Source organism: Symphalangus syndactylus, chromosome 12, assembly GCF_028878055.3.
Source record: "Symphalangus syndactylus isolate Jambi chromosome 12, NHGRI_mSymSyn1-v2.1_pri, whole genome shotgun sequence".
NCBI classification, from domain to species: Eukaryota; Metazoa; Chordata; class Mammalia; order Primates; family Hylobatidae; genus Symphalangus; species Symphalangus syndactylus.
The window spans coordinates 136649983-136675152 of NC_072441.2; the positions used below are offsets into that span (position 1 = coordinate 136649983).

At 44.2% G+C, this 25170-nt stretch overlaps 1 protein-coding gene across 8 annotated transcripts in view; it reads right to left on the minus strand.

Annotated features, from left to right (window-relative positions):
- CTPS1 (CTP synthase 1) overlaps positions 1-25170 on the minus strand; it is a 132137-nt gene that overhangs the window by 104521 nt on the left and 2446 nt on the right. For all 8 annotated transcript variants that reach the window (XM_063625174.1, XM_055254830.2, XM_063625173.1 and 5 more), the window contains 12 exons: positions 23854-24032; positions 22317-22487; positions 19832-19932; positions 18611-18727; positions 16089-16172; positions 15494-15574; positions 11234-11385; positions 9778-9910; positions 6238-6326; positions 5092-5186; positions 4171-4233; positions 1288-1331 (listed from right to left, as the gene is read on the minus strand). In XM_063625174.1, coding sequence (XP_063481244.1) covers positions 1288-1331; positions 4171-4233; positions 5092-5186; positions 6238-6326; positions 9778-9910; positions 11234-11385; positions 15494-15574; positions 16089-16172; positions 18611-18727; positions 19832-19932; positions 22317-22487; positions 23854-24019 — 1296 coding nt within the window. In that variant the 5' untranslated portion in view covers positions 24020-24032. Of the gene's footprint in view, positions 1-1287; positions 1332-4170; positions 4234-5091; positions 5187-6237; positions 6327-9777; positions 9911-11233; positions 11386-15493; positions 15575-16088; positions 16173-18610; positions 18728-19831; positions 19933-22316; positions 22488-23853; positions 24033-25170 lie in introns of those variants that run through there.

A 25170-nucleotide genomic window follows, 5' to 3' on the forward strand; every position in this document is an offset into this window, starting at 1 on the left:
GTGGGTGGCAAAGGCTTGTGAGTAAGCTCTAATTCTCCAGGCTTTCCTTATGAGACGTTTTGTCACAGAAGAAAATGCCTCCCAGTTGGCATTTGTAACCTCGGTTGGGTGGAGGCTCCGTCCTTCAGCCTGTGCTCCTGATCTGCAGACAGGACCACAGCAGCCCCTCCTTGGGCTAGTCCCGCCCCAGCACTGTGGACGGTAAGCATCACTTCCTCAGAAAGACTGATACAGTAGCACAGACATGGACTGGATGTGTCATAACGTGTCTGTCATCGCCCCAGCTAGCCTGATGACTACTCAAAGACAAGGGATGCAGGGCTAGCATCTTGCAGCTTAGCAAGCATCTGAGGACTGGGTGGGCCATGCATTGATGGCCCAGTCCACCTCTCAGCCCAGCGTTCCCAGACACCTTCTGATTCCAGGCTCTTTGTGCCCTGCTCCTCCCAACCCCAAAGCCCCATGCTGCAAAACATTTGCTGGTCCACCCCTGAGGCCTTAGTATCAGCAAAGTTCAATTTCAGGTCAACAAACACATAGTGACGCTGTCTAAGTGCCGTGAGATGAAGAACCGTGTCCGTCTCATTTAGCACGGTGTCCTTGGTGACGAGGGCAGTCCCAGCATAGAGTACGCATCCACATTTGTTCAATGCTGAAAAACGTAAATAAGTGCCCTTCCCTTTACATCCCTGTCACCCTGGGCTGGGAATTCAAAGGTGAATAAAGGCATCATCCCTCTTCCATGTGCCTAACAGTACAGCGGGCTGAGAATGCCACATGGCCTCGGCGTGAAATCTAACGCAAGGTACGCCAGCCTGGAAAAGTTTTGGATATGGTTAAGCCAACCAGTGCTCCAACCCAGCAGTTCTCCCAGGACTATGGCTGGGGACTCCATGAATTAATATATAATATACATATGAAAGCAGTGAGAGCAGCGGCTGGCACACAGTAAGTACACATGCCAGGGTCTCATATTAGTATCTATACCGTGTTCTGGGAGTTGAGGGGAGTAGGGATGGAGAATAATTTTAATCAGGAATCCCCTCCAGTTTCCCGGGCTGGTACTTGTCTTAAAAACTTTCTGTGGTCAATTGGAAAGATTAGGGAGGAATTACATAATGAAAAAGAACAGTTTTTCCTCTCTGGTAGGTCTGAGTGCCCAAAACCTCAGGGTTCTTTGGGATGGACTCAAGCGGTCTCACTTCCTGTCTCTAATCATCAATCACGTTCATAAACGCCCCTTCTACACCCTTCTAAGCCCTGTGGAGGTTCAAACACTTGACTCACCACGGGATGGCTGGTCGTAGGGTCGAACTCTGTAGAATTGGCATCTGAAATACCAAAATACTTGTTATGAAAATAGTTACAAACAAAAGCAATTAATAGTTTCATTGCTAAGCTCTAAACACAACTTCCCTCCTCAGTTTAAGATCAATGATTAGAACAAAAACTAAAGATAGCATCCCCCTGAACTCATCCCCGGACAAGACCTCACTACTGTCCAGGCTGGAGTGCAGTGGTGCAATCATAGCTCAAGCAATCCGCTGGCCTCAGCCTCCCAAGAAGGTCAAACTACAGGGGCACACTACCACATCCAGCTAATTTTCATTTTTTGGAGAGACAAAGGCTATACTGCCCAGGCTAGTCTCAAACACCTGGGCTCAAGCAATCCTCCTGCTTTGGCATCTCAGAGTACTGGGATTGCAGGTGCAAGCCACCAGACCGGCAATAAATAGCATTTTTAAGACATAAAATACTCAACCCACACACAGGTGAATTTTTTTCCATTAAGTATAACTCTGGAAAGTCAATCAGTACAAAATGGGAAAATCAAAACTAATGGCATAACCTAGTAATTTTTAATTAGATACTACACCTTTGACAGTTTTTGGTTTTTTTTTTTGTTTTGAGACAGAATTTCACACTTGTTGCCCAGGCTGGAGTGCAATGGCGTGATCTCGGCTCACCAAAACCTCTGCCGCCAGGTTTCAAGCGATTCTCCTGTCTCGGCCTCCCGAGTAGCTGGGATTACAGGTATGCGCCACTATGCCTGGCTAATTTTGTATTTCTAGTAGAGACGCGGTTTCTCCATGTTGGTCAGGCTGGTCTCGAACTCCCAACCTCAGGTGATCTGCCTGCCTCGGCCTCCCAAAGTGCTGGGATTACAGGCATGAGCCACTGCGCCCCACCTGTGACAGTTCTTATACTGTTTGTGTTTTAAGACAGAGTCTCACTATGTCACCCAGAATGGAGTGCAGTGGCACAATCTTGGGTCACTGCAACCTACACCTCTGGAATTCAAGTGATTCTCATGTCTTGGCCTCCCAAGTAGCTAGAATTACAGGCACACACCACCACACCTGGTTAATTTTTGTATTTTTAGTAGAGATAGGGTTTCTCCATGTTGGCCAGGCTGGTCTCGACCTCCTGGCCTCAAGTGATTAACCCACCTCAGCCTCCCAAAGTGCTGGGATTACAGGCCTGAGCCACCATGCCCGGCCAAGTTTTTATATTGTCTTAGTGTTTCAGACTCTTGTCTCTCCAAGATAAACAAGTACTATTTCTTCTAGACTTCTTTCATCTTCAGCGGCTAATACAATGCCCTACTCAACTGTTTCACTCAACAGCTCAGTCAGAAATGAACTGATTTCAACTCAACCTTTCTATCCTTCATTGAACTTACCGTCTAACCAAAGCAAAACCACTAAAGACCAAAAGGCAAAGGACCAAGTTCCTGGTACTATGTGAATGCTGGGCACTGTTCTCCTCCTGGCCTGAACTAGGGTCCAGTCTCAACTGAAGTGTAAGCTCATCACCAAGGCACCTACCCATTTGGGAACCTAAGTGAGAGGCAGAGGTCTGGGGCTGTGAAGGATCCAGGGAGCCCAGAAAGCCAGCTCTGGGGTGGCGGGTGGTAAGACAGTGCCTCCCAGGACTCAGAAGCCAGCACTCAAGGGCATGCTGTCTACCAAACTGAGCCACACCCCCAGGTCACTGTGAAGCAGCCTCTCAGGGAAAGAGTGAATGAAACCCAGCCCTAAACCATATGCTGGCCACCAGAGTCACTTGTACTTTATAAAGTCAAACTGCTTTTACATTCCTTCAGGTTACTTTATTTTCCACAGAATTTACAAGGTCTTTCTGAAAATCCAGTATTTGTCGGGTGGGCTACAGAGAATAAATGGGCTGTGGCGGGCTATTCCATGGGTGGCCCCAGTGCAGCATGCTCAGTCTTCACACCCATGTGTGTTCTCCTCCCCTGCTGGCTCAGGACTTGGCCACGTGACTTGTTTTGGCCAACGGGACATCAGCAGGCCTGTTAAGTGCCTGCATAGTAGGCCTGTCATTTTGGAAGCCAACTGCCCACCCTGTGTGAGGAAGCTTGGGCTGGATTAATGAATGATGAGCCACTAGGGAGAGACAGCATCTTGACATCCCTGCTGGGCTGCGCTCACAGCTGAACGCAAGGCAGGAGTGTGCCATCTCAGATACTACACCACGTGCAGCCGAAACCCATGCGCTGAGCCAAACCACAGAATACTGAGATGAGAAGTCACTGCTGTTGGGAGCCACTGAGCTTTAGGGAGGTCTGTCACATAGTAATGCACTGCTAGGCGAAGAGCTGATGTTATCTGAGCATTTCCCTATTTTCCAGGTACTGCTAGAGACTATTTACATACATTATCTCCCTTAAGCATGTGAAGTAGGTATCATTATTACTCCCATTTTACAGAAAAAACAGAGGCCCATAAAGGCTAAGTAATTTGCTTAAAATCACCCATAAGCGATAAGGCTGGAATCTGAGCCCGGTTTCAATAGCTCCAGAGCCCAGGTTCTCATAATAACTGTCCAAGCCTCACTTAGGACAACGACTTCTCACCAGGCACCAGCTTCAGGATGGTGGCCACGGTGATCAAAGTGACAGAATCTCAAGAACAGGAACACAGGGGCAGAAGACAAAGGAGGGAGTCTGGCTGTGCTCCCTCCTTCCTGCGTGGAGGAGCCGTGCTGTTCCTCAAGAGGCAAGGCAGCTCCCTTACGGCACACCATGAGGTGCTGGGAACCCAGGCCTGCCCGTCTCCAAAGCTCCTGATCACCCAGGCGGCAACAGGCCTCATATCCTCCAGAAATACGCAAGGGAACTGAATGAGTGTCTTAATGCACGCTTACCTCGCCATCCCAGCACGTTTCTTGAGAATTCAACCACTGCCAACTGCATCCCTAAGCACACGCCTTCCAGTCGGGGGGAAAAACAAACAAAACTCCATTGAAAAGGCAGCTCCTACTTTTCCCAGCAGCCTCTGCAATGGCCTTTGTGTCCTTTATTTGGAGAATTATAATCGCAAACTCATAACTTCCTGCTATGAACAAGTACCCTCTGCTGTTACACTTTACTTGTATTAGATTTCAAAAACTGCATGTAAAGTAGATGAAAATTCTAGATTTGCAAAGTCATCCGATTTTAGAAGTAAGTGATATTCTATTCAGTACTTGTTTTTTCCCCCAGACAGGGTCATGCTGTTGCCCACTCTGGAGTGCAGTGGAGAGATCTTGGCTCACTACAGCCTCGAATTTCTGGGATCCAGCAATCCTCCTGCCTCAGCCTCCACAAGTGTTGGGTTTACAGGTGTGAACCACCGTGCCTAGCCTCAGTACTTTAAAATTCAAGTTTTCTTACCGTCTCTCATTAAGTTTTTATTTACAATTGTTCAAGTTGAAAATTACTAAAATGTACAGCACCAGGAGGCATGCAAAATCATTCTGTCCAATTTCAGTCAGCTGTTGTGCCAAGTGAGCAGATATAAAACTCAACCTCACGTGTGCTGCAAACAGCTGGGTTCATTAAATGGACAGGAATTCACAATTCATTCTCTCAAAATTCCACGACATCTACATGTAGCTCATAAGCATAAATAAGCTTTCGAAGACTGAATTTGTCTCCAAAAAGAAACATGAAGGCTTCTAGTTGGGCTCCTATCCACAAAGACAGCACGTTTCAGTAATTCCCCCACTTTGTTCATAGGCTCCCACGTGGCACCGTTCCCCACTCTTTCCTACTCTAAGTGAAGGCTGCACTGCAGAGCTCCTTACCCAAAAAAGGCTTTTTCTGATTCCGAGCCCAGGCAATTGCTTGGATTTTTCCTTCTGTTCCTCGAACACCAAATCCTCCTGGAACCAGCACTCCACTGCACAAAAGAACAAACCACAAAGGCAATTCCCCTTTTCTACCAGTCCAGCTTGCAATAATCGCCTGACAGGCCATTACCAAGACACTGAAGCCATGAATTAACCCCATACATTTTGCTATTGGGACAATGAATTGTATGTGAACACTATGAACTTAGAAACTGCATACGAAACTATGGACTTTTCTTAGTAACATAAGAACATGCTTGTTGCAAGTGAAAAAGATAGTATACATAATTGCAATACTGCCACTGCACTATCTTTGGTACTGAGTTGTTCACAATTATTTTTTCTTGAGACAGGGTCTCACACTGTTACCCAGGCTGGAGTGCAGTGGTGTGATCACAGCTCACTGCAGCCTTGATCTCCCAAGGAGCTGGGACCACAGGCATGTGCCACCACACCCAGCTGGTTTTGTTGTTTTTGTTGTAGAAACAGGGTCTCCCTATGTTGCCTGGGCTGGTCTTGAACTCTTGGGCTCAAGCAATCCTCCCGCCTCGGCCTCTCAAAGTTTCGGGATTACAGGCACGAGCCGCTGTGCCCAGCCCAAAATTTTAAATACATATATTAACAATTTATTTTACCTCTTGGCTTAAAATGCTTCCCTAAGGGGGCCTTTCTTCATCAGCTCTGTGTGCCATACTGACCAAGACACTCAGAAGAAGGTGTACACCTCCGTAATATTCAACTGTTCTAGTGAACCAGAAATTCTTGCTGATGTTTTACTATTATAAATAACAGCTGCCAAAACAATTGATGAGACTCTACTGATGGGTATTCATCAAATGTTCTGGATGAAAAATTGTTAAATAAGCCTCATCAACAGATGCATATGGCAAACAGTATCAAAATCAGAACAGCTTTTCAGATCCAATGATATTGACAAGCTGCATTTTTTAAGGATTAAATCAGATGGCATGTAGTCTTTTCAACAATTAAAAAATATTTTAACAAGTCAGTTACCTACTACTGGCACATGAAAACAGAGGACTTTTTCATTAAAACAAACCAGAAGAACTCTGGAAACCCAAGGCAGTGACCTCTACTCACTGAGCACTACAGAGCTTCTGCCAAGCTTCGTGGTAGCGCACGGGCTCTTCTTGCGAGGTGATGGGCTCCAAGTCCGCAGAATCTATGTACTGGACGTTATTCAGACAGGGGAGAAAAGCAGGCTCGTGACCCCAGGCTGTGCTTCCTTAATTTTTAAATAATATTATCATTTTATCAAAGTTCTGTCTTTCTTAATTCTGGCTTTAAAGTGATCATCTTAATATATTTAATAACTTAAAATTTTTTTAAATATGAGGTTTTAAAATATAACAGTCTCCTTCAAAATCATTAAACTCCCAAATCTCTCTCTCTCCGCACTCTACTCGGTTCAGGACCTGGTCTCAGCTAAGCCTCTGCAGCAGACTCTAGAGGGCTTTCTGTTCAATGACACTCTCCTCAGTCCATCTTCCGCCCAGCTTTTGTGGGCTTTTTCCTTTTCTTTCTACCATATTGAAGCATAATTCACATACAATAAAATACAAGCATTTTAAGTGCACACTTTGAAGAGTTTTTGTCAAACATACACAGCAAGATACAGAATGAGCCGGGCGTGGTGGCTCACACCTATAATCCCAGCACTTTGGAAGGCTGAGGTGGGTGGATCACTTGAGGTCAGGAGTTCGAGACTAGCCTGGCAAACATGGTGAAAGCCCATCCCTACTAAAAATACAAAAAAAAAAAAAAAAATAGCTGAGTGTGGTGGCATGCACCTGTAGTCCCAGCTACCCAGGAGGCTGAGGCAGGAGAACTGCTTGAACACGGAAGGCAGAGGTTGCAGTGAACTGGGATCATGCCACTGCACTCCAGCCTGGGTGACAGAGCGAGACTCCGTCTCAAACAAAACAAAACAAAACGTAAGTTACTATCTTCCCAGAATGTCTCCCCTCTACCTCCTACCCCAAACAACCTCAAATCCAATTTCTATCATCACAGATTCGTTTTGCCTCTTATAGAACCTCATATAAATGGAGCCAAATAGTATATAACCTTTTGTGTCTGGCTTCTTTTGCTTAGTGTTTTTGAAGTTCATCCATGTTGCTGTGTTTATCAGTAGTTTGTTCCTTTTCTTTTTTAACTTTTTTTTTGCAGAGACCCCTGGGGGTCTCGCTATGTTGACCAGGCTGCTCTTGAACTACTGGCCTTAGGCGATCCTCCCATAGCAGAGCCTCCCAAAGTGTTGGGATTATGGGCTTGAGCCAGTGTTCAGCCTGGTTTGTTCCTTTTCATTGCTGAGTGGTTTCTACTATATAAATAAACCATTACAAATTGATCCACTGACAGGCTATAAATATTTGGGTTGTTTCGAGATTTCAGCTATTACAAATAATTTGTCCATTTGAATAAAAATCTTTTTTTGTGGACGTTTTCAAGTCTCTCAAGTGAGTATCTGGGAATGGACTTATAGGATCACATGTCTACCTTGATAAGAAACTACCAGACTGTTTTCTAGTGTGCTGGTGCCATTTTACACTCCCGGCAGCAAGGTAAGAGCTCCACAGCCTCTCTAACACTCAGCCGCTCTAGTGGGTATGCGTCACTATCTCATTGTGACTTCATGTGCGCTGATTTCCCTGACAGCTAGAGGTGTTGAGCACCTTTTCGTGTTTATCACCTACATCTTTTTTTGGAAGTGTCTGTTTGAATCTTGTGCCCACTTTTTAAATTAGGGTGTTCACCATTTTTCCACAATCTCCTACCTAAACCCTGCAGTTAGTTCCCTGAACCTCAGGGTAAGACCCAGATTTGGCCCAGTTCATGGAATTGTGGGCAGGCCCTCACCAGACTGCCTCCAGACAGCCTCCAATTCACAATTTCCATCCACAGTGTTTCCAACCGCTCCACATCTCCGAGCCCTTGGACGTGCTCTATCTATTCTAACAGGAAGGCAGGCCCCTTCCGAGCCTTCTCCATCCCACCCAACCCAACCTGGTGTCCCTCCATGAGGAGGTCTGCCTTATGTGTCTGCCACGGCAGGTTCAGCCTCTCCTATGTGCTCCTTCCTACATAAGAGACTCAATATTCCTTAAAGGCACAGACTGTTGCCTTTTCATCCATCTCTCATCCTCTGCCACCTAACAAACACATGGCAGCCACAGACTAACTCCAAGTGGATAAAATAAATGAATGATGGAAAGAACTGGCAAATAAGAAGTCAGGGCTGTGTAATGGGATTTAAATTCTTAAAACACGTACAACAGGCCATTCTGCAGGAACCTGTCCAGCAGCACAAAGCAAACTAAAATTCTCACGCTGAGAAACACCTGCGAAGTAGAAAGCAAACCCCAATGTGGGGACAGCTACATGGGGCCCGTTTAACAACCTCAGCACTGAGCCCCAACTTTACCTCTGACCTTCATCTCCTCCTGAAAAGCTCCAGCTGATGGGCCAGGAAGAAAAGGAAAAAAGGGGACAGGCAGAAGGGAGGGTTTTCAAGGACAGCTGACATAGCACTTACCATATGCCAGGCATAATTCTCAGCACTTTGTATTCATGAACTTCTTACAACAACCCTAGAAGGAAGGCACCATCACCATCCCTTTTTAAAGATGTGGAAACTGAGGCACAAAGAGGGTTAAGTAAGTTGTCTAGGTCTCACCACTTGTAAATGACAGAGCTAGAATCTGAGCCCTGGTCACCAGGCTCAGGCATTCATGCTTTTTCTTTTTTTAGACGGAGTCTCACTCTGTTGCCCAGGCTGGAGTGCAGTGGTGCAATCTCGGCTCACTGCAACCTCCACCTCCCAGGTTCAAGCAATTCTCCTGCCTCAGCCTCCCGAGTAGCTAGGACTACAGGCACATGCCACCATGCCTGGCTAATGTTTTGTATTTTGAGTAGAGACGGGGTTTCACCATGTTAGCCAGAACGGTCTCAATCTCCTGACCTCGTGATCTGCCCACCTTGGCCTCCCAAAGTGCTGGGATTATAGGCGTGAGCCAACACGCTCAGCCACAGCATCCACGCTCTTAACCATGACACTCTACTGCCACCCATAGACAAGCAGGGCCATGCCCCACCATTCCACCAGCTCAGCTGCTGCCCGCCATGGCACAGACCAGAACACATTAACTACCATTTACTGAGTGCCCGCCCTGCATCCCAGAGCAACCTCACAGCTCTATGAGGTTAATAATGTCATTCCCACTCTGCAATAAGTGATAAGCACAGGTTAGGAAAGGCAGCCCACCTGCCAACAAAGTCTCCAAGAGCCTCCAGCTGTCAACTGTGCAGCATGCCTGTGGTCCACCAGTGGTCCCCATTTCCACAGGGCATTTTATTTGGTTACCTGATAGTCATAGCCAAGAACTCAAGTCTCTCTCACCCTCTCCTCTAGTCATCTCTCCCCTTCATTAATTCCTGAAAATGCTCTACTGTCTTCTCAAAGCCATGAAGCAACCACAAATCTTTTTAATCCTTAAAAAGTAATTCCTTAAAAAGTAATTCTGAGCTCCAAAAACAGAAAGCAGATATGACGCAGCACCTACGAGACTATAGATTTATTCCCTGCTTATCCTTTGGCTCTACCTGTGCCACCCTCCTTACCTTGATTTCCAATTTGTGGTTGATGGCCAGTGCAGAATGCTCCAGAGCCTTAATGACAGAGGCATAGGAGTCTGAGAACTTCGTGTATTTGCCCACAAGGGCAATAGAGCAGGTCTCCAGCAAGCGATCATATCTATCAAATAAACGTCAAGAAAAACCCAATTACTCAGAAGGTACACGCTACCATGAGACCAAAATAGCTATTTCAAGAGAAAAAAAACCATGTCTGGCCAGGAATGAGCTCACGCCCATAATCCTATAATCTCAGCACTTTGAAAGGCTGAGGCGGGGGGATCTTGAGCCCAGGAGTTGGAGGCTACAGTGGGCTGACTGCACCACTAAACTACAGCCTGGGCAACAGTGTGAGACCCTGCCTCAAAAAAGCCCCAAAAAACAACACATCTGGGAAGAATGTAATGGGAATAGCTATTATCTGAGTTCTGTGTACAGACCAGTAAAGAGGAAGTAATTTTCAGATCAACATGGCAGGCTTTGTAAAGAAAGTTTTTTTTTTTTTTTTTTTTTTGAAACTTACAAGGAGTTTCAATATCTCACACAAATTTGCCTACAAAAAATTTTTTTTCATACCAAAGGCCAAAAAAATTAACAGACATAAACAGACAATTCACAAGAATTAATGGGATGAAGGCAAGTGTCAAACAAATTATGGGACATTCACAAAATAGAAAAGTCCACACTCATTAAAAGTTTTCATTGTAAAATATAATAACAGAGCAAAATGCTTTTAATATTTTATGAAAAAAGATGATAAAACTGTGCCATTCTGGTAGCTACATGTAAGCAGACAAAGACTGACTGAAAGGAAAATGTTGAAATGAAAAATGATTCTCACAGAGCAATGGAATGAGTATGCCCTCTCCAAATGCTTCTAGGCCGTCATATTGATCTTGCAACTAAGATAAGGCCTGCCCATTGCTCTAAGACATGAAGTGAAGATCTCTGAAGGGATGTGACAGCATCACCGAGCCTTAAAAGGACGTAGTGGAGTAGGCAGCAACACATCCCCGTCCTAATGTGATCCCTTTCTGGTGTGGGGTGAGACACACATTCCCAAACGCAGCTCAGATCTCTGGGGTGGTACCCAGGAGTGCTCCAGCCACTGTGAGCCATTCGTGTGGGCTTCGGGTATGCACACTCACCCGCTGACACCAGGACACCTGTCTGCACTGATCTAGTTGGTAAGAGACAAGCGTGTTAAGACATAACCCGAACTCAGTGTCTGGAGGCCCAGCACCTGGCCTGGCCCTATCAGGATCTCCTCATCTGTGCCACAGCTACGTGACAGCTAAGATCCTTTCTGAATGTCTCTTACTACAAAGGCCCTTCTAATGAGTGGATGGCAGAAGCGCAAAAGTGCTAGGGCTAGAGTCGGCTTCACCAGCCCTACAAAAGAGTAAAGGAGGCTAGCACTCCCAGCTCCTCATTGCAGGCAAACCTGTCAGCCATCTCTTTCCATTTCATCAGCATTTTTCTTGGCTGCCTCTCAATAGGAAGGTCAAGTCTTCGAAGAAAATAATCTACAACCCCTTGCTCCTCTAACAACAAGGGGACTCGGTAGATGGATGAGACATCGTGGACACAGATCACCTGTTTAGAAAAAAGCAAGTTATTAAATAAAAGCAAAAACTCACCAGGCTTACAGCCTCCTACTAGCTATGTGACCTTGTAAAAATATTATGTATTTGAAAACAGAAAAAAGGACAATTTTCTAGATAAAGATAAACTACTAAAACAGACTCAAGAATAGAATAGAAAATTAGTGGCCAATCTATTATGAACATGGATGCAAAAGTCCTTTAAAAAAAATTCATGGCTGGGCAAGGTGGCTTATGCTTATAATCCTAGTACTTTGGGAGGCCATGGCAGGAGGATTGCTCGAGCTCAGGAGTTCAAGACCAGACTGGGCAACATGGTAAAACACTGTCTCTACAAAAAATACAAAATTTAGCCAGGCATGGTGGGCATGTGCATGTAGTCTCAGCTACTTGGGGGGGTAGCTGAGGTGGGAGAATCGCTTGAGCCTGGGAGCTTGAAGCTGTCGTGAGCTGAGATTGTGCCACTGTACTCCAGCCTGGGTGACAGAGTGAGAATCTGTCTCAAAAAAAAAAAAAAAAAACACCCAAAAAATTAGCTGGGTATGGTGGTATGTGCCCATGGTCCCAGCTACTCAGGAGGCTGAGGTGGGAGGATCACTTGAGCCTGGGAGTTGGAGGCTGCAGTGAGCCAAGATCGCATCACTGTACTCCAGCCTGGGCGACAGAACCAGAACCTGTCTTAAAAAAATAATAATAATAATTCAAGATCCAAACCACAAATGTAGTTTAAAAAAAATCATGTCCACAAACCCATGAATGGCTTAGCTAGGAAAAGTGGTTCTCAAACTCAGCTGCATACTGGAGTCATTCAGAGCTTGTAGAAAGTCGGAAGCCCACGCCGCACCCCAGACTACCTGAGTTAGGACCTCGCGGGGTGGGAGGCACGCACCAGTATTTTTAAACTCCCCAAGTGACTCCACTGTGCAGTCAAGTTTGAGGACTACTGTGTTAGGAAATTTAACAGTGGAATTCACCACACAAATAGAAAACAGATTAAGGAGGAAAAAAATTCCCTCAGTAGATGTAGACTTGATGAAAATTCAAAACCAAATTCATAATAAAAATTATTGGTAAATTAAGATTAGGGAAAATTTGGCAATATAAAAAACCCACAGTAAACATCACATGGTTTAATATTAATGCTTACTATTTAAAGTCCAGAACAAGGCCAGAATGGCCACTTTCAGTACTTCTATTCAGTGATGTACTGAAGATATTAGCCATTATCATTAGAGGAGAAAAAAAAATGAACCAGAAAACAAGAAGAGTTGCCACTGAATAATGCAAACAATATCACTGCTTATCCATAAAAACCAAAAGAATTTACAGGTAAACGATCCGTACTAACAGAATTGTAGTAAGGTTGCTAGGCTATAGATGAATGGACAGAGGTCAGCAGGGTCTCCTATACAGGGGGTATATCTAATCAGAAAATATAATTTTTAAAAATACACGGTAGTAATAAAAATTATGAATAGCTATAAGTAAATCTAAACAACAACTTTACGGAGATTAGTAAATCTATAATGTACCTTTATTTTTAAAAAGTATAGAATAGTATCCAAGGATAGTCTTTTCAACAAATGGGGCTAAGGCAAGTAGATACCCACATGTAAAAATGTCAACCCCTACCTCACGCTACACACAAAAATTAACCTAGAATGGATCATGTAAGACCTAAAACTAACTTTTACAAGAAAATCTTCATGACCTTGGTTAAGCAAGGAGTTCTTAGATACAACAGTGAAAGCACAATCCATAAAAGAAAAAAACAGATTGGACTTCATCGAAATTTAAAAGTGTCTGTGCTCTAAAAGACACTATTAAGAAAATGAAGGCCAGGTGCGGTGGCTCACACCTGTAATCCCAGCACTTTGGGAGGCCAAGGCAGGCAGATCACCTGAGGTCAGGAGTTCGCAACCAGCCTAGCCAACTTGGCAAAACCCCGTCTCTACTAAAAATACAAAAATTAGCCAGGCGTGGTGGCGCATGCCTGTAGTCCCAGCTACTCGGGAGACTGAGGCAGGAGAATCGCTTGAACACAGGAGGCAGAGATGGCAGTGAGCTGAGATCATGCCACTGCACTACAGTCTGGGCAACAGAGCAAGACTCCATCTCAAAAAAAAAAAAAAAAAAAAAAGAGAAGAAAATGAAAAGATAAGGCACAGATAGGGAGAAAATATGTGCAAATCACATTACCTGATAAAAGACTAGTATTCAGACTATATCAAGTCAATTCAGTAAGATAAACATTCCTATTAAAAAAACAAGCAAGGCTGGGCATGCCGGCTCACGCCTGTAATCTCAACATTTTGGAAGGCTGAAGCAAGAAGACTGCCTGAGCCCAAAGAGTTCAAGACCAGCCTGGGCAACATAGCAAGACCTCATCTCTACAAAAAATAAAACAGCTGAACATGGTAGCTTCCGCCTAAGGTACTAGCTACTCAGGAGGCTAAGGCAGGAGGGCTGTTAAGCCCAGGCTGCAGTGAGCTATGACAGCACCACTGCACTCTAGCCAGGGTGACACAGCAAGACCTTGTCTCTTAAAAAAAAAAAAAAAAAAAAAAAGGCAAGGCCAGGTGTGGTGGCTCACCTGTAATCCTAGCACTTTGGCAGGCCAAGACGGGTGGCTCACCTGAGGTCAGGAGTTCCAGACCAACTTGGCTCATATGGCGAAACACCATCTCTACTAAAAATACAAAAATTAGCTGGGCGTGATGGCAGGCGCCTATAATCCCAGCTATTCGGGAGGCTGAGGCAGGAGAATCACTTGAACCCAGGGGGTGGGGGTTCCAGTGAGCTGAGATTGCTCCACTTCACTCCAGCCTGGATGAAAGAGTGAAAACTCTGTATCAAAAAAAAAAGCAAAAAATCTGAAACTTAAACTTAAATGTGGAAATACTTGTTACATTTTTAATAGTCAATATTTTTAAGGCCAGGTGCCCTCACACCTGTAATCCCAGCACTTTGGGAGGCTGAGGCAGGTGGATCACCTCAGGTGAGGACTTTGAGACCAGCCTGGCCAACATAATGAAACCCCATCTCTACTAAAAATACAAAAATTAGCCAGGAGTGGTGGTGCACATCTATAATCCAAGCTACTCGGGAAGCTGAGGTAGGAGAATCACTTGAACCTGGAAGGTGGAGGTCACAGTGAGGCAAAAAGATTGCGCCACTGCACTCCAGCCTGGGCGACAGAGCGAGACTCTGTCTCAATTTAAAAAAAAAAAAAAATTGAACAATTTTAATGACAACCTATTCTGCTAATTGAAATTCCTTCACTTGCTAGGCCAGAAATATCTAAAACCTGACCAAAGCTACATGCTCAATGTATCACCACTAGAATTTCCATACTAAGCACCACACTTAGATACATTACAGGTTCCAAATTTTGGATTTCCTGCATCATAGGTACAGTAACAAAAACACTAAAATCTCTGTGACAGCCTACAACACCCTAGACACCAGGCACCAGAAACATAAAGTTGAATGAGGTGGCCCTTGCCCTCCAGAAGCTCAGAGTCTGTGAAGGGAGATACACACCACACATATGCACACACATGCACACATGCACACACACACACACACACACACACACACACACACCAGAAAGATGGGCCCACCAGCAGCATACGTGCGACACCACACAGGAGCCCAGAGAAGGACGCAGTTAACCCTGAAGGCCAAGGGCCAGGAGGTTTGGCAGTTAAAGCTTCTCAGACAACACTATGTCTTCGCTAGAACCTGAAGGATGAGAGTGAGGAGGAGACTGCCAGGCCAACAGGAAGAGGGGAACACGGGTTCTTAACAGAAATTAGCCAGTGAAAAAGTGCAATCATAGGGAGAGTGGGGGTACTAGGGGAACCGAAAGATACTCCACCCGGCTGGAGCACAAAGTACGAGGCACGGAGAAGAGGCAGGAGGGACACAGCTGTGTTTGGGGAACCAGGAGAGGCAGGGAATGGCCGATGGCGATGGGTTCTTCTGGAACAGCCCACTATCTCTAATTAGAAAGTAACAAGCCTCACGAAACTGATCAAGAGGCTTTAGGACAATTAGAAGCAAAAAACAACTTATTAGAGATGGGAATTTCTACTCACTTGTTCAGGCTCAACATGGCAGAACATTGATATTTTCTCCTTCACTGATGTGTCAAGTGGATTTGAGCACCTGCATACAACCTAGCAGTAGAGAACAAGATGGCTTAGACACAAGGAAAAGATGACAAAAGTAGGGGTTTCTCCTGACTGAAATTAAAACAGACATCACATTGTTAAGATGAACGAAAACGTTAACTCTCAGCACCAGGCACATAATCCATAAAGATATTATGACTCGTTTCAAAGCTAAAATCCGTAAACACCAAACTGGAGAAACAAGCGAATGGCGGTACAAATGAATACATTAATGAACTATAAGAGCTCTGGGGTTTTCCTCCGTTAGTGTTCCCAGGTAGGAGTAAAAATGAGAATAAAAGGACTGAAAGGAAAAATAAGGTCTGGGGAGTACAAGACCTAACATGCTCTAAGTAGGAACATCTTGCAAACTACAGCCCGGTTCAAAGCACTAATCCTATTTTCTCCATCATCCATTATCAAGAGCAAGCCAACAAGACAAAGGTCTTGTCTGTCATGAAAGAGTGATCTGAACTAGACATAAAAGATTACACTGCAACCAGTTATCAGGAAATCTTACCAGATCTGGGGAAAGCCCAAGTCCTCTAAGTTCCCGAACACTATTCTGGGTGGGTTTAGTCTTCTGTTCCCCTGTTGAACTTGGCTATTTCACAAAGAAAAAAAAAAAAGTTACTTTCCCTCTGATAAGGAATTTTCAAGTATGACTTTTCCTTGAACCCCTTTTAATAGGGAAATAGATCATTTGGTCACTTACATAATTTAGCTTTTATGTTTGTCAAAGTTACACGTGCATGCATTTTAGAGTCAAATGGTTCTACCGAGCTTGTAAGCGGTATCGGCCCTCACCCACTCTCCCCTTTCCAATCCCTAGAAACAACGGCTCTTCAACTCTTAACTGATCTTGCTGGTGTGCTACTTCTTCACATTTACTTGGAGGCATTTTCTATTGATTTCCCTGATAAATGAGGATCCTGCCCCCATTAGACACGTTCCTGTGCCTGCAGCCCTCTTTTGGGTTTACATACTTTTTAAGTATTTAAATACTGTTCCCAAACCATGTGCCACACTTTTCCTTTCTGTACTAAATTATCTTTATTCTCCTCTCACACTTAACAGATACACACGTTACATATAGACTTGTAGGATGGAAATCATTTTCTGTTGGACTTTTTTTTTTTTTTAAACAGAGACAGGCTCTTGTCACATTGCCCAGGCTGGTCTCAAACTCATAGGCTCAAGCAGTCCTCCCACCTCTGCCTCCCAAACTGCTGAGATAACAGGTGTGAGCCACCATGCTCAGCCTCCACTAGAATTTTCAATGAAGTAGCATCACTGTCTTTTAGCTTCCAGTCTTGTTGCTGAGGGGTCCAGTGGCACAATGATTCTTGATTTTTCTCTTTCGAGCCCTTTAGAACTTCTGCCCCGTTATTCTGAACCTTCACAATAATATGCCTTGGTGTAGGTCATCTGTCATCCAATATGATAGGCACCAAGGGGGCCCTTTCAACCCAGACACTGATGTCTAGAAATTTCCTTGAATTGTTCAGATAAGGGGTCAGAAAACTTTTTCTGTAAAGGCCCTGATAATAAGTATTTTAGGTTTTGTGGGCCACAGTGTCTGCCACAAGTATTCAACTCTACTGTTCTAGAGCAAAAGCAGCCACAGACGGCACATAAACAAGTGGACGCAGCTGTATTTCCATAAACTTGATTTCCAAAAACGGGGAGGTAGGTTCATGTGGCCCATAGGCCGTCATTTGCTGACCCCTGGGGTTCAGATTATACTTCATTTCTCTGTTCTTATTTTTTGGAACTCCTATTATTTGGACGTTAGAACTTCTGAGCCAGTCCTCTAATTTTTTTACCTTTTCTCTCCTATTTTCTATCTCTTGGTCTTTTTGCTGTACTTCCTTGGGTATTTCCTCAACTTACTTTCTCTTAACTTTTTCATTTCTGCTATCCAATTTTTAATTTCCAAGGATTCTTTTCTGTTCTCTCAATGTTTGTTTCTTACAGCATCCAGTTCTTATCTAATGGATATCGCTTATCTCCTTTTAATTTTCTAACAATAGTAATGACAGGTCACTTTTGGTTTTTTGTTGTTTTTTTAAAGTTTCCTCTGCTTGTAGCGCCTCAGTTCCCTATAAGTTTCTTTCTTTCTGTTGTTTGGTCTCTTACCTATCAGATGCTTTCTCCAAGTGTATGGAGGCCTGCTCAAATGCTACCTATAAGTTCTGTGTGAGTGGGTAGGCTTGTCATGGTGAAAATCTGGATGACTTATTTCATGGGGAGCCCCCAGAGCCAGTGTCTTTTATCTTGGGCTATCCATACCCCAGAGGACAATCTTACAATCTCCTACGTGGAATGGCCAAGCCTGAACATGGTGATTCTGGGAACCAAATGGTGGAAGAAGGCAAGAAGTGTCAACAGCATAACATTACACACAACCCCACGTTTGTACTGCCCTCAACTGTCCCTACTGTCTGCTCATCCAGGAACCCTCTCCAGAGAACAAGCCTCCAGCCTTCTGCCAAGGTGGGAGGAGGCTAATGCCCAACTGTGCACTGTAGGAAAAAGATGTCAGGGTCTGAGTCTTCTGAAGCAGTAGTTACATGAGGCCCACCCTCACCCCACTCCTGAGCTTTTGGGGTTCTGCAGGGCAAACAGGACTGCTTCTCTGCTTTCATTGCTGCAGGCATAAGATCTGGCGCGCAAGGTCAGCTTAGTGTTTCTATGCATCCATCTGCTTTCCGGCTTCCCAATTACTGTTACTATTGACTCCTCTCCACAAGATTTGTCTTTAAAAACAGCCTCTTTACTCTAGTTCCACCGTATAGTAAAGACAAACGCACACGGCCCATCTACCTCTGCAAATGCAACTGCTCTGATTTTTCAAAGGTTTTCTATTTGATCTTTTCAAAAAAATATGATTGTAACAAACTTAAACTTACAAAGTTCTTTATTCTCTGCTTCCTGCACCTCAAGTGAAAACTACTAGACAATGAGTGAAAATCATTCCAGTTTACCTTTCCTCCCTCCTCTCCATCTCCCCCAAAGTAAAACTTTCAATGTCTTACTTACCTGGGGAACTAGACTGACGTGGATGTTACAAAAGTTCTCTCTTTTGACCTTGAATTGGAACTGACGGAAGGCCTCAATAAAGGGCATGCTTTCTATGTCCCCCACGGTTCCACCAAGCTAGAAGAACAAAGTTGTTTCAGAGGTTAGGCACTAAACCCTTCTCTGGCAGTTTAGTTTTCTAACAACTGTTCTGTCTTCCTGATTCAGTGATCAGTAATTATGTAACACGGACTCTCTAACCCTGTATAATGTTAGTTAACAGGAATTAGACATCTCTTTGTACTAAAAGGTTATTCTTTTGGACAGGCTCATCATTCCCAAAGGTTATTATGGAACTTTCCACATCATTTCAAGAAAAAGGTCAGGTGAGAGAGGTGCCAGGAATGTTATCTGTATCACAGTGACAAAGCAAAAAAAAAACCGAAATCTTATCTCCTTGGCTAACCATAAATAATTTTTGTACTGAAAAGCATCAGTTGGCTGGGCACAGTGGCTCACATCTGTAATCCTAACACTTTGGGAGGCCAAGGCAGGCAGATGGCTTGAGCTCAGGAGTTGGAGACCATCCTGGGCAAAATGACGAAACCCTGCCTCTCCCAAAAAAGTACAAAAACTAGCTGGGCATGGTGGTGCGCACTGTAGTCCCAGCTACTTGGGAGGCTAAGGTAGGAGAACTGCTTGAGCCCAGGAGGTCAAGGTTGCAGTGAGCCATGACTGCTCCACTGGACTCCAGCCTGGGTGACAGAGTGAGACCTTGTCTCAAAATAAAAAAGCATTAGTTATAAACAAACTGCTGGAACTTTTGAGTCTCCTGTTATCTGAGGAACACTGAGATCCAACAGCTAGGATCAGCACAGCAGGAGTACAGATACTGAAACCAAATGAAGCTCATTCAGAGACGAATGCTCTTGCCAGATGAAAGCAAAAGATCTGCTGACTTGCTCAAGAGATAGATGAAAATGTGTCACACTACTCAAGGGCACAATCAGTACTAAGTGAATCCGTAAATGCTACAAAAAAGGAGCACTGTTTGGGCAAACCACTGTTTTCCCTTGCATGGCCATTCCACATGACTGTTACTGTGCCCTTACCTGCCACATTGCAACATACTGCACCAGAGATAGGAAGGCCAAGGGCTCCACTGGGAACTGTCTTATCAGTTGTTGATGGCTGACTAAGGAGATGAGTACACTTGTTCACATGTGCAGGAATCATACAAACCTCAATAACACACACTTGAGGTTCCAGGCCATCTTCATCTACAGGTATTAACGCCTGTCTCATCACCCACTCCTGGATTGCATCTGTGATATGAGGGACAACTGGGAAAGAGAAAACAAACAGGGAACTTATGCTTGTCCATCTACATTGATTGAGACAAATGCACTTACTGTGAAAACAAATTGCAGCACTCTTTGCCTGGAGAGAGTAGCAATACGGTCATAAAAATACTTTTGAGGTCCCCTTTAACTGGCCTCAACAAATCTCTGAGCTCACACTTCCTGCAGCCAGATGTCTAAGTTGTTGCTGGAAGCCCTGCAACAGAGCAAGACTGAGAGCAGTGTCCTGAGCCACACAGGCGCACGTGCCCCTGTGCAGAGTCCACCCTTTCGGCCACACACCAGTATGGCCAACCCTATTGCTCACAGCTGAAGGTGGGCACATTACACTTCAGCGCATTTCCAGGAACAAGAGACTTCTGGGACCCTGTTCCATATGTTTCCAGTTTACCAAAGGGTAGACAATCTACTGCAGTGAGCCAGCACAGCACAGCAGAGAGCTTAGGAGCACAGCACCTGGGGTCAAAATGTCTGGATTCAAACCTCAGTCCCATGACTCGTTAGCTGTGGATCTTTGGGCCAATTACAGAACCATTTTAAGCTTGTTTTCCCCACCTGTTAAGTTGTGGAAATTTTGTGAGGCAGCACCTGTAAAATGCTCAGTAAAGTGCCTGCCATGTCAATGCTCAAAGAATGCCAGCAATTGCTCAACACTTCAAAAATCATAGTTGTTGGGCACAGACTGCAAGTTCCTAAAAGGTGAAGATTACTGTTTAACTCCAGGTTACTCCAGTTACAGCAATGCCTCACGCATAAGGATATTCATTTGCCTCACACAGGAGAATATTCATTATCTACTCCACGCATGGTGTCAAAGTGATCTTTTAAAATTCAAGTCAGAATTCATCACTCCCACACTTCAACTTTTCAGTGGCTTCCCACTCCTCCGAGTACACTCCTAGCTTCTTGCTGCGGCCCAGAGACTGGGTAGAACCTGGCTGTGGCTACCACCCCCGCTCTCTGACCATCCGCCTCGGTCACTTTGCCTCAGCCATGCCGGCCTCCCCTCCATTCCTGGACCAACCAAGCCTTCGTAGCCCTGCGCCTCCGCACTTCTCATTCCACTCTCGCTGTGATTGGCCTCTCAGCTCAAATGGCCTCTCTTAGGAGACTCCCCGACCACCTGCCCAAAGTGGCTTTCCCCAGTCACTCTTTCTGTCCTCATTCCATTGGTTTCTTCACAGTTTCTGACAGACGTCTCATTTTGTTTTATGTTTATTGTTTGCCTCCCCCACAGGCAACCTCCACGTGGGCAACGACCTCTCTGGTCTTGTTCCTCACATGCATTACCAGCACCAGTGAGGGTCTGACTGCAGTGAGCATTCAATGCAAATTTGATGGATGATGAATAAATAAACAGCAAACTGTATGATCAAAACCATTCTAATTCCTAACTGATTCCTTTCTATGTGTCAGGAAGTCAGGGAAACACTTCATTGACTTTTAGTTCCTTTAATCCTCCTAACAACCCAGAGAGGTAGGTGTTGTTATTGTCTCCACTTTACAGAAAAGGAATCCACATTTCGAAGAGGTTAATTTGCCCATGTTCACAAAGCTGGTGAGAGGGGAAGCTAAGATCCAAACGTGACCCAATTAGCCCAGAATCTTGCCAGGGCAGTCCCAGACCAGAGCCAGCTGTCAGTGTGACCCTCAGCTTTCAGGCCAGTAAAGTCTAAAGCCAAAAGCAGATTTGCTCTCATAACTCAGATTAAAGCCACTTTTCAGCAACCTCTCCAAATTTGGGCCACTGCCATTATACTAGATCAGTAGTTTTCCATCCCCACCTTTTTAAAGCAGCAAAACATTTTCCTTAAATGAATGTTTGTACAAAATCTCCAAAACAGCAAATAGATGTAAGCGAAGCTGTGCCAGTGAAAGCTTGGGAGGACCCAGAAACCCACTTCTCAGGCTCCTCCTAGGCCATATGGCACTGATGAACGGCCTGGAAACCAGTATACACAATAGATGTTCATTTCCTTCTCACTTCTATACATAGTAAGTCCCAGATGCACACATACATGCCATCTGGCTTAATGCCCTAATCGAGTTGCCTTTACCACTTTCACACTCATTACTGTGTAAAAACAACAGCTCTCTGGACTCGTATCATGCTGCCTTGGCAGGACTGACAAGCTTCAATGAAGAAGTAGTTCTTCAAATTATTTTTTTTAGCAAACAACAATATAATTCTGATTTTTCAACTGAAGGCATATTTCAGTAACAATACCTTGAGAGTTTCATGCTGAAATCACATACAATGTAAACTTTTGTACTCAAAAGGGAATTATACATCTGTGTAGAGGTGAGAGGGGGAAGGAATTAAACTGGTTAAGACTTTTAAGCTTTAAAGGTAAATCCAGTATTACCTTGGACAGTTTTCCCTAAGTAATCTCCTTTCCGTTCCTTGTTAATGACATACTGGTATATCTTTCCAGTGGTCAGATTATTGTCCTTGGTGAGGCGGATGTCAAGGAACCGCTCATAGTTACCCAGGTCAAGGTCTACTTCCCCACCATCATCCAGTACAAAAACCTCACCTGCAGTGAACAGAGAAACCATTTACGTTAAGTGAAAAATACCTATACCGTGGCACAGCTGCAATCCTGAAATAAAACACTCATTAACAAGGTGTGCAATTACATAATAGGAAGCACAGAAATTCACTTCTAGAAGACTATGACACACAAAAAGAAAAATTATCAGCTGTTCTCTAAAAGGTAACTTCATACTTCTAGCCTGTCAACAAACTCATTCTTAAGAAGAGTTATAAAATAGCACGAGATGGGAAGAAACGACAGCCCAGTGGGCTGTGCATACACAGGACCTTACAGTAGTATACAGCATCTGCTGCCTAGGGAAAAAGAACCTTCAGAAAAGTCTCCTACTTGAGCATAATATGGTTTAAAGTATGATAAAAATATGTGATTCAAAACCAGGATATATGCATATTAAGTTTGTGCTGATTATAAAAATCAGCTTCTGAGGTCTGCTTTTGTTCTAAACAACTTTGTGAAACTGCACACATTTACCCCATTCCTTTGTTGCACATTCATTCCATGAAACTTCACTCTAGAAATTTTGCCCAGAATGATTCATTCCTACCACCACAATAGGAGACAAACTCAAACACAGGAAAGGAAAAAAACGTCTCATTTTCTCCCTCAGAGAGATAACTCATCCTCTGCTCAAGAATTCTGTATTAAAGATCACTCAGGTATATGGATCTTTTCCTGATGCCATTTGTTACATGAGGATTTCTGCACTAGTGACACTTAATGCTTGTAGATTTTCACCTCAACGCTAGAGAGGAGGAGTATGAATGCAGAATTTTAAAACTTAAGAGGTATGTTTTAACATCTCTCCCAGTTTTAAGCAATTAATCTTTGAAGTAACCGCCACAGTCGCATGTCACACCGTCGACAGGTTCCCAATAACAACAAAGAAGTAAACGGCAGTCAGGCACGGTGGCTCACACCTGTAAAACCTAGCACTTTGGGATTACAGGTGGGAGGACCCAAGACCAGCCTGGGCAACATAGTGGAACCCCACCTCTACAAAAAATTTAGAAATTAGCCAGGCATGGTGATTTACACCTGTAGTCCCAGCTACTCAGGAGGCTGAGGTGAGAGGATCGCTTGAGCCAAGGAGGTGGAAGCTGCAGCGAGCCATGATCACACCACTACACTCCAGCCTGAGGGATAGAGTGGGATCCTGTCTCAAAAAAAAAAAAAAAAAAAAAAGAATTCTGCTTCTTCCTTTCTAGGTGAGAAAAGTATCATTCTGCTATATTAAGGGACCTGTTAGAAGGCAGAAAATAAAAGTTATGCAAACCGTGCACATAATTCCCAAGTGCTGACATGTTCTCCCACATGCAATTATTATAAAGAAATCCGCTGTGCTTACCATGCTCATAAGGAGAGAATGTTCCTGCATCAATGTTAATGTAGGGGTCAATTTTGATTGAAGTTACATGTAAACCACATGACTTGAGTATTGTGCCCACACTGCTGGCAATGATTCCTTTTCCAATTCCTGATATAACACCACCAGTAACCAGAATGTACTTCATTTTACTCTTTGACCTGGAAGAAGGAAAAATTACAGATGAAATAAATGTATCTCAACAAACCAAACTCATCTGGGTTCAAACACTGGCTTTGCCAATTATTAGCTATGAACCCTATTGAAGCCTCAGTTTCTCTGTCACAGGACTTCAGAAGGTTCTCGTCAGGTTTAAATAGGATCATAACAAACATTTCTTGGATCACTGAAGGGCTTTAGTCAAATATGTGTAGAAAAACAACTGCTACTCTAATAACACAGCTTTTGTTTAAAGCTTTGACAACTAATAACCTTCAGAGTCAACCTAATAAAACCAGCTCTAAGCTGGTTGATAGAACACTACACCCCAAATGTTTGCTGACATCACTGCCAGACACTGGGATACCAGGCAGGTGCCTCATTATTTTCCCTACATGGGAAAAAAATTCAAACTTGGATAAGTACTCCAGTTCTCCAGGAAATAAATAATGTCTTTGGCTAAACTACAACGTATCATCAAGAAAACACAGCTCCTCTAGGTTATAAAAGATAGACTAAAAGGAAAGAACATCAACATTTCAAAGTGGTTGCAGCTAAACCAAAATTCCTTTAATTAAAAGTAGTTCTCCGGCTGGGCATGGTGGCTCATGCCTGTAATCCCAGCACTTTGGGAGGCAGAGCCAGGAGGATCACTTGAGGTCAGGAGTTCGAGACCAGCCTGGCCAATATGGGGAAACCGCATCTCTACTAAAAATACAAAAATTAGCTGGCTGTGATGGCGCACACCTGTAGTCCCAGCTACTCAGGAGGCGGAGGCAGGAGAATCCTTGAACCCAGGAGGCAGAGGTTGCAGTGAGCTGGAATCATGCCACTGCACTCCAGGGTGCGTGACAGAATAAGACTACCTCAAAAAAAAAAAAAAAAAAAAGTAGTTCTCTTCTATAATTTAACAATAACTTGCTCCTTGTCAGAAATCTCTCCCAGGCATGCAATGAAGAGAGACCGTAAATACTGGGGCAGAGGGACATCAGATAAGAAACCAGTCTGAAGCACATGATGAGCAGAGGACTCAGAGGGGAGATGAGATTAAATCCAAAGAGCAGTGCCACAGTGGCAGGGAAAGGAGAAATAAAAGAAGATGCAAGGGCAGCAGAGTCAAGATGCAGGTGAAAACAGCAT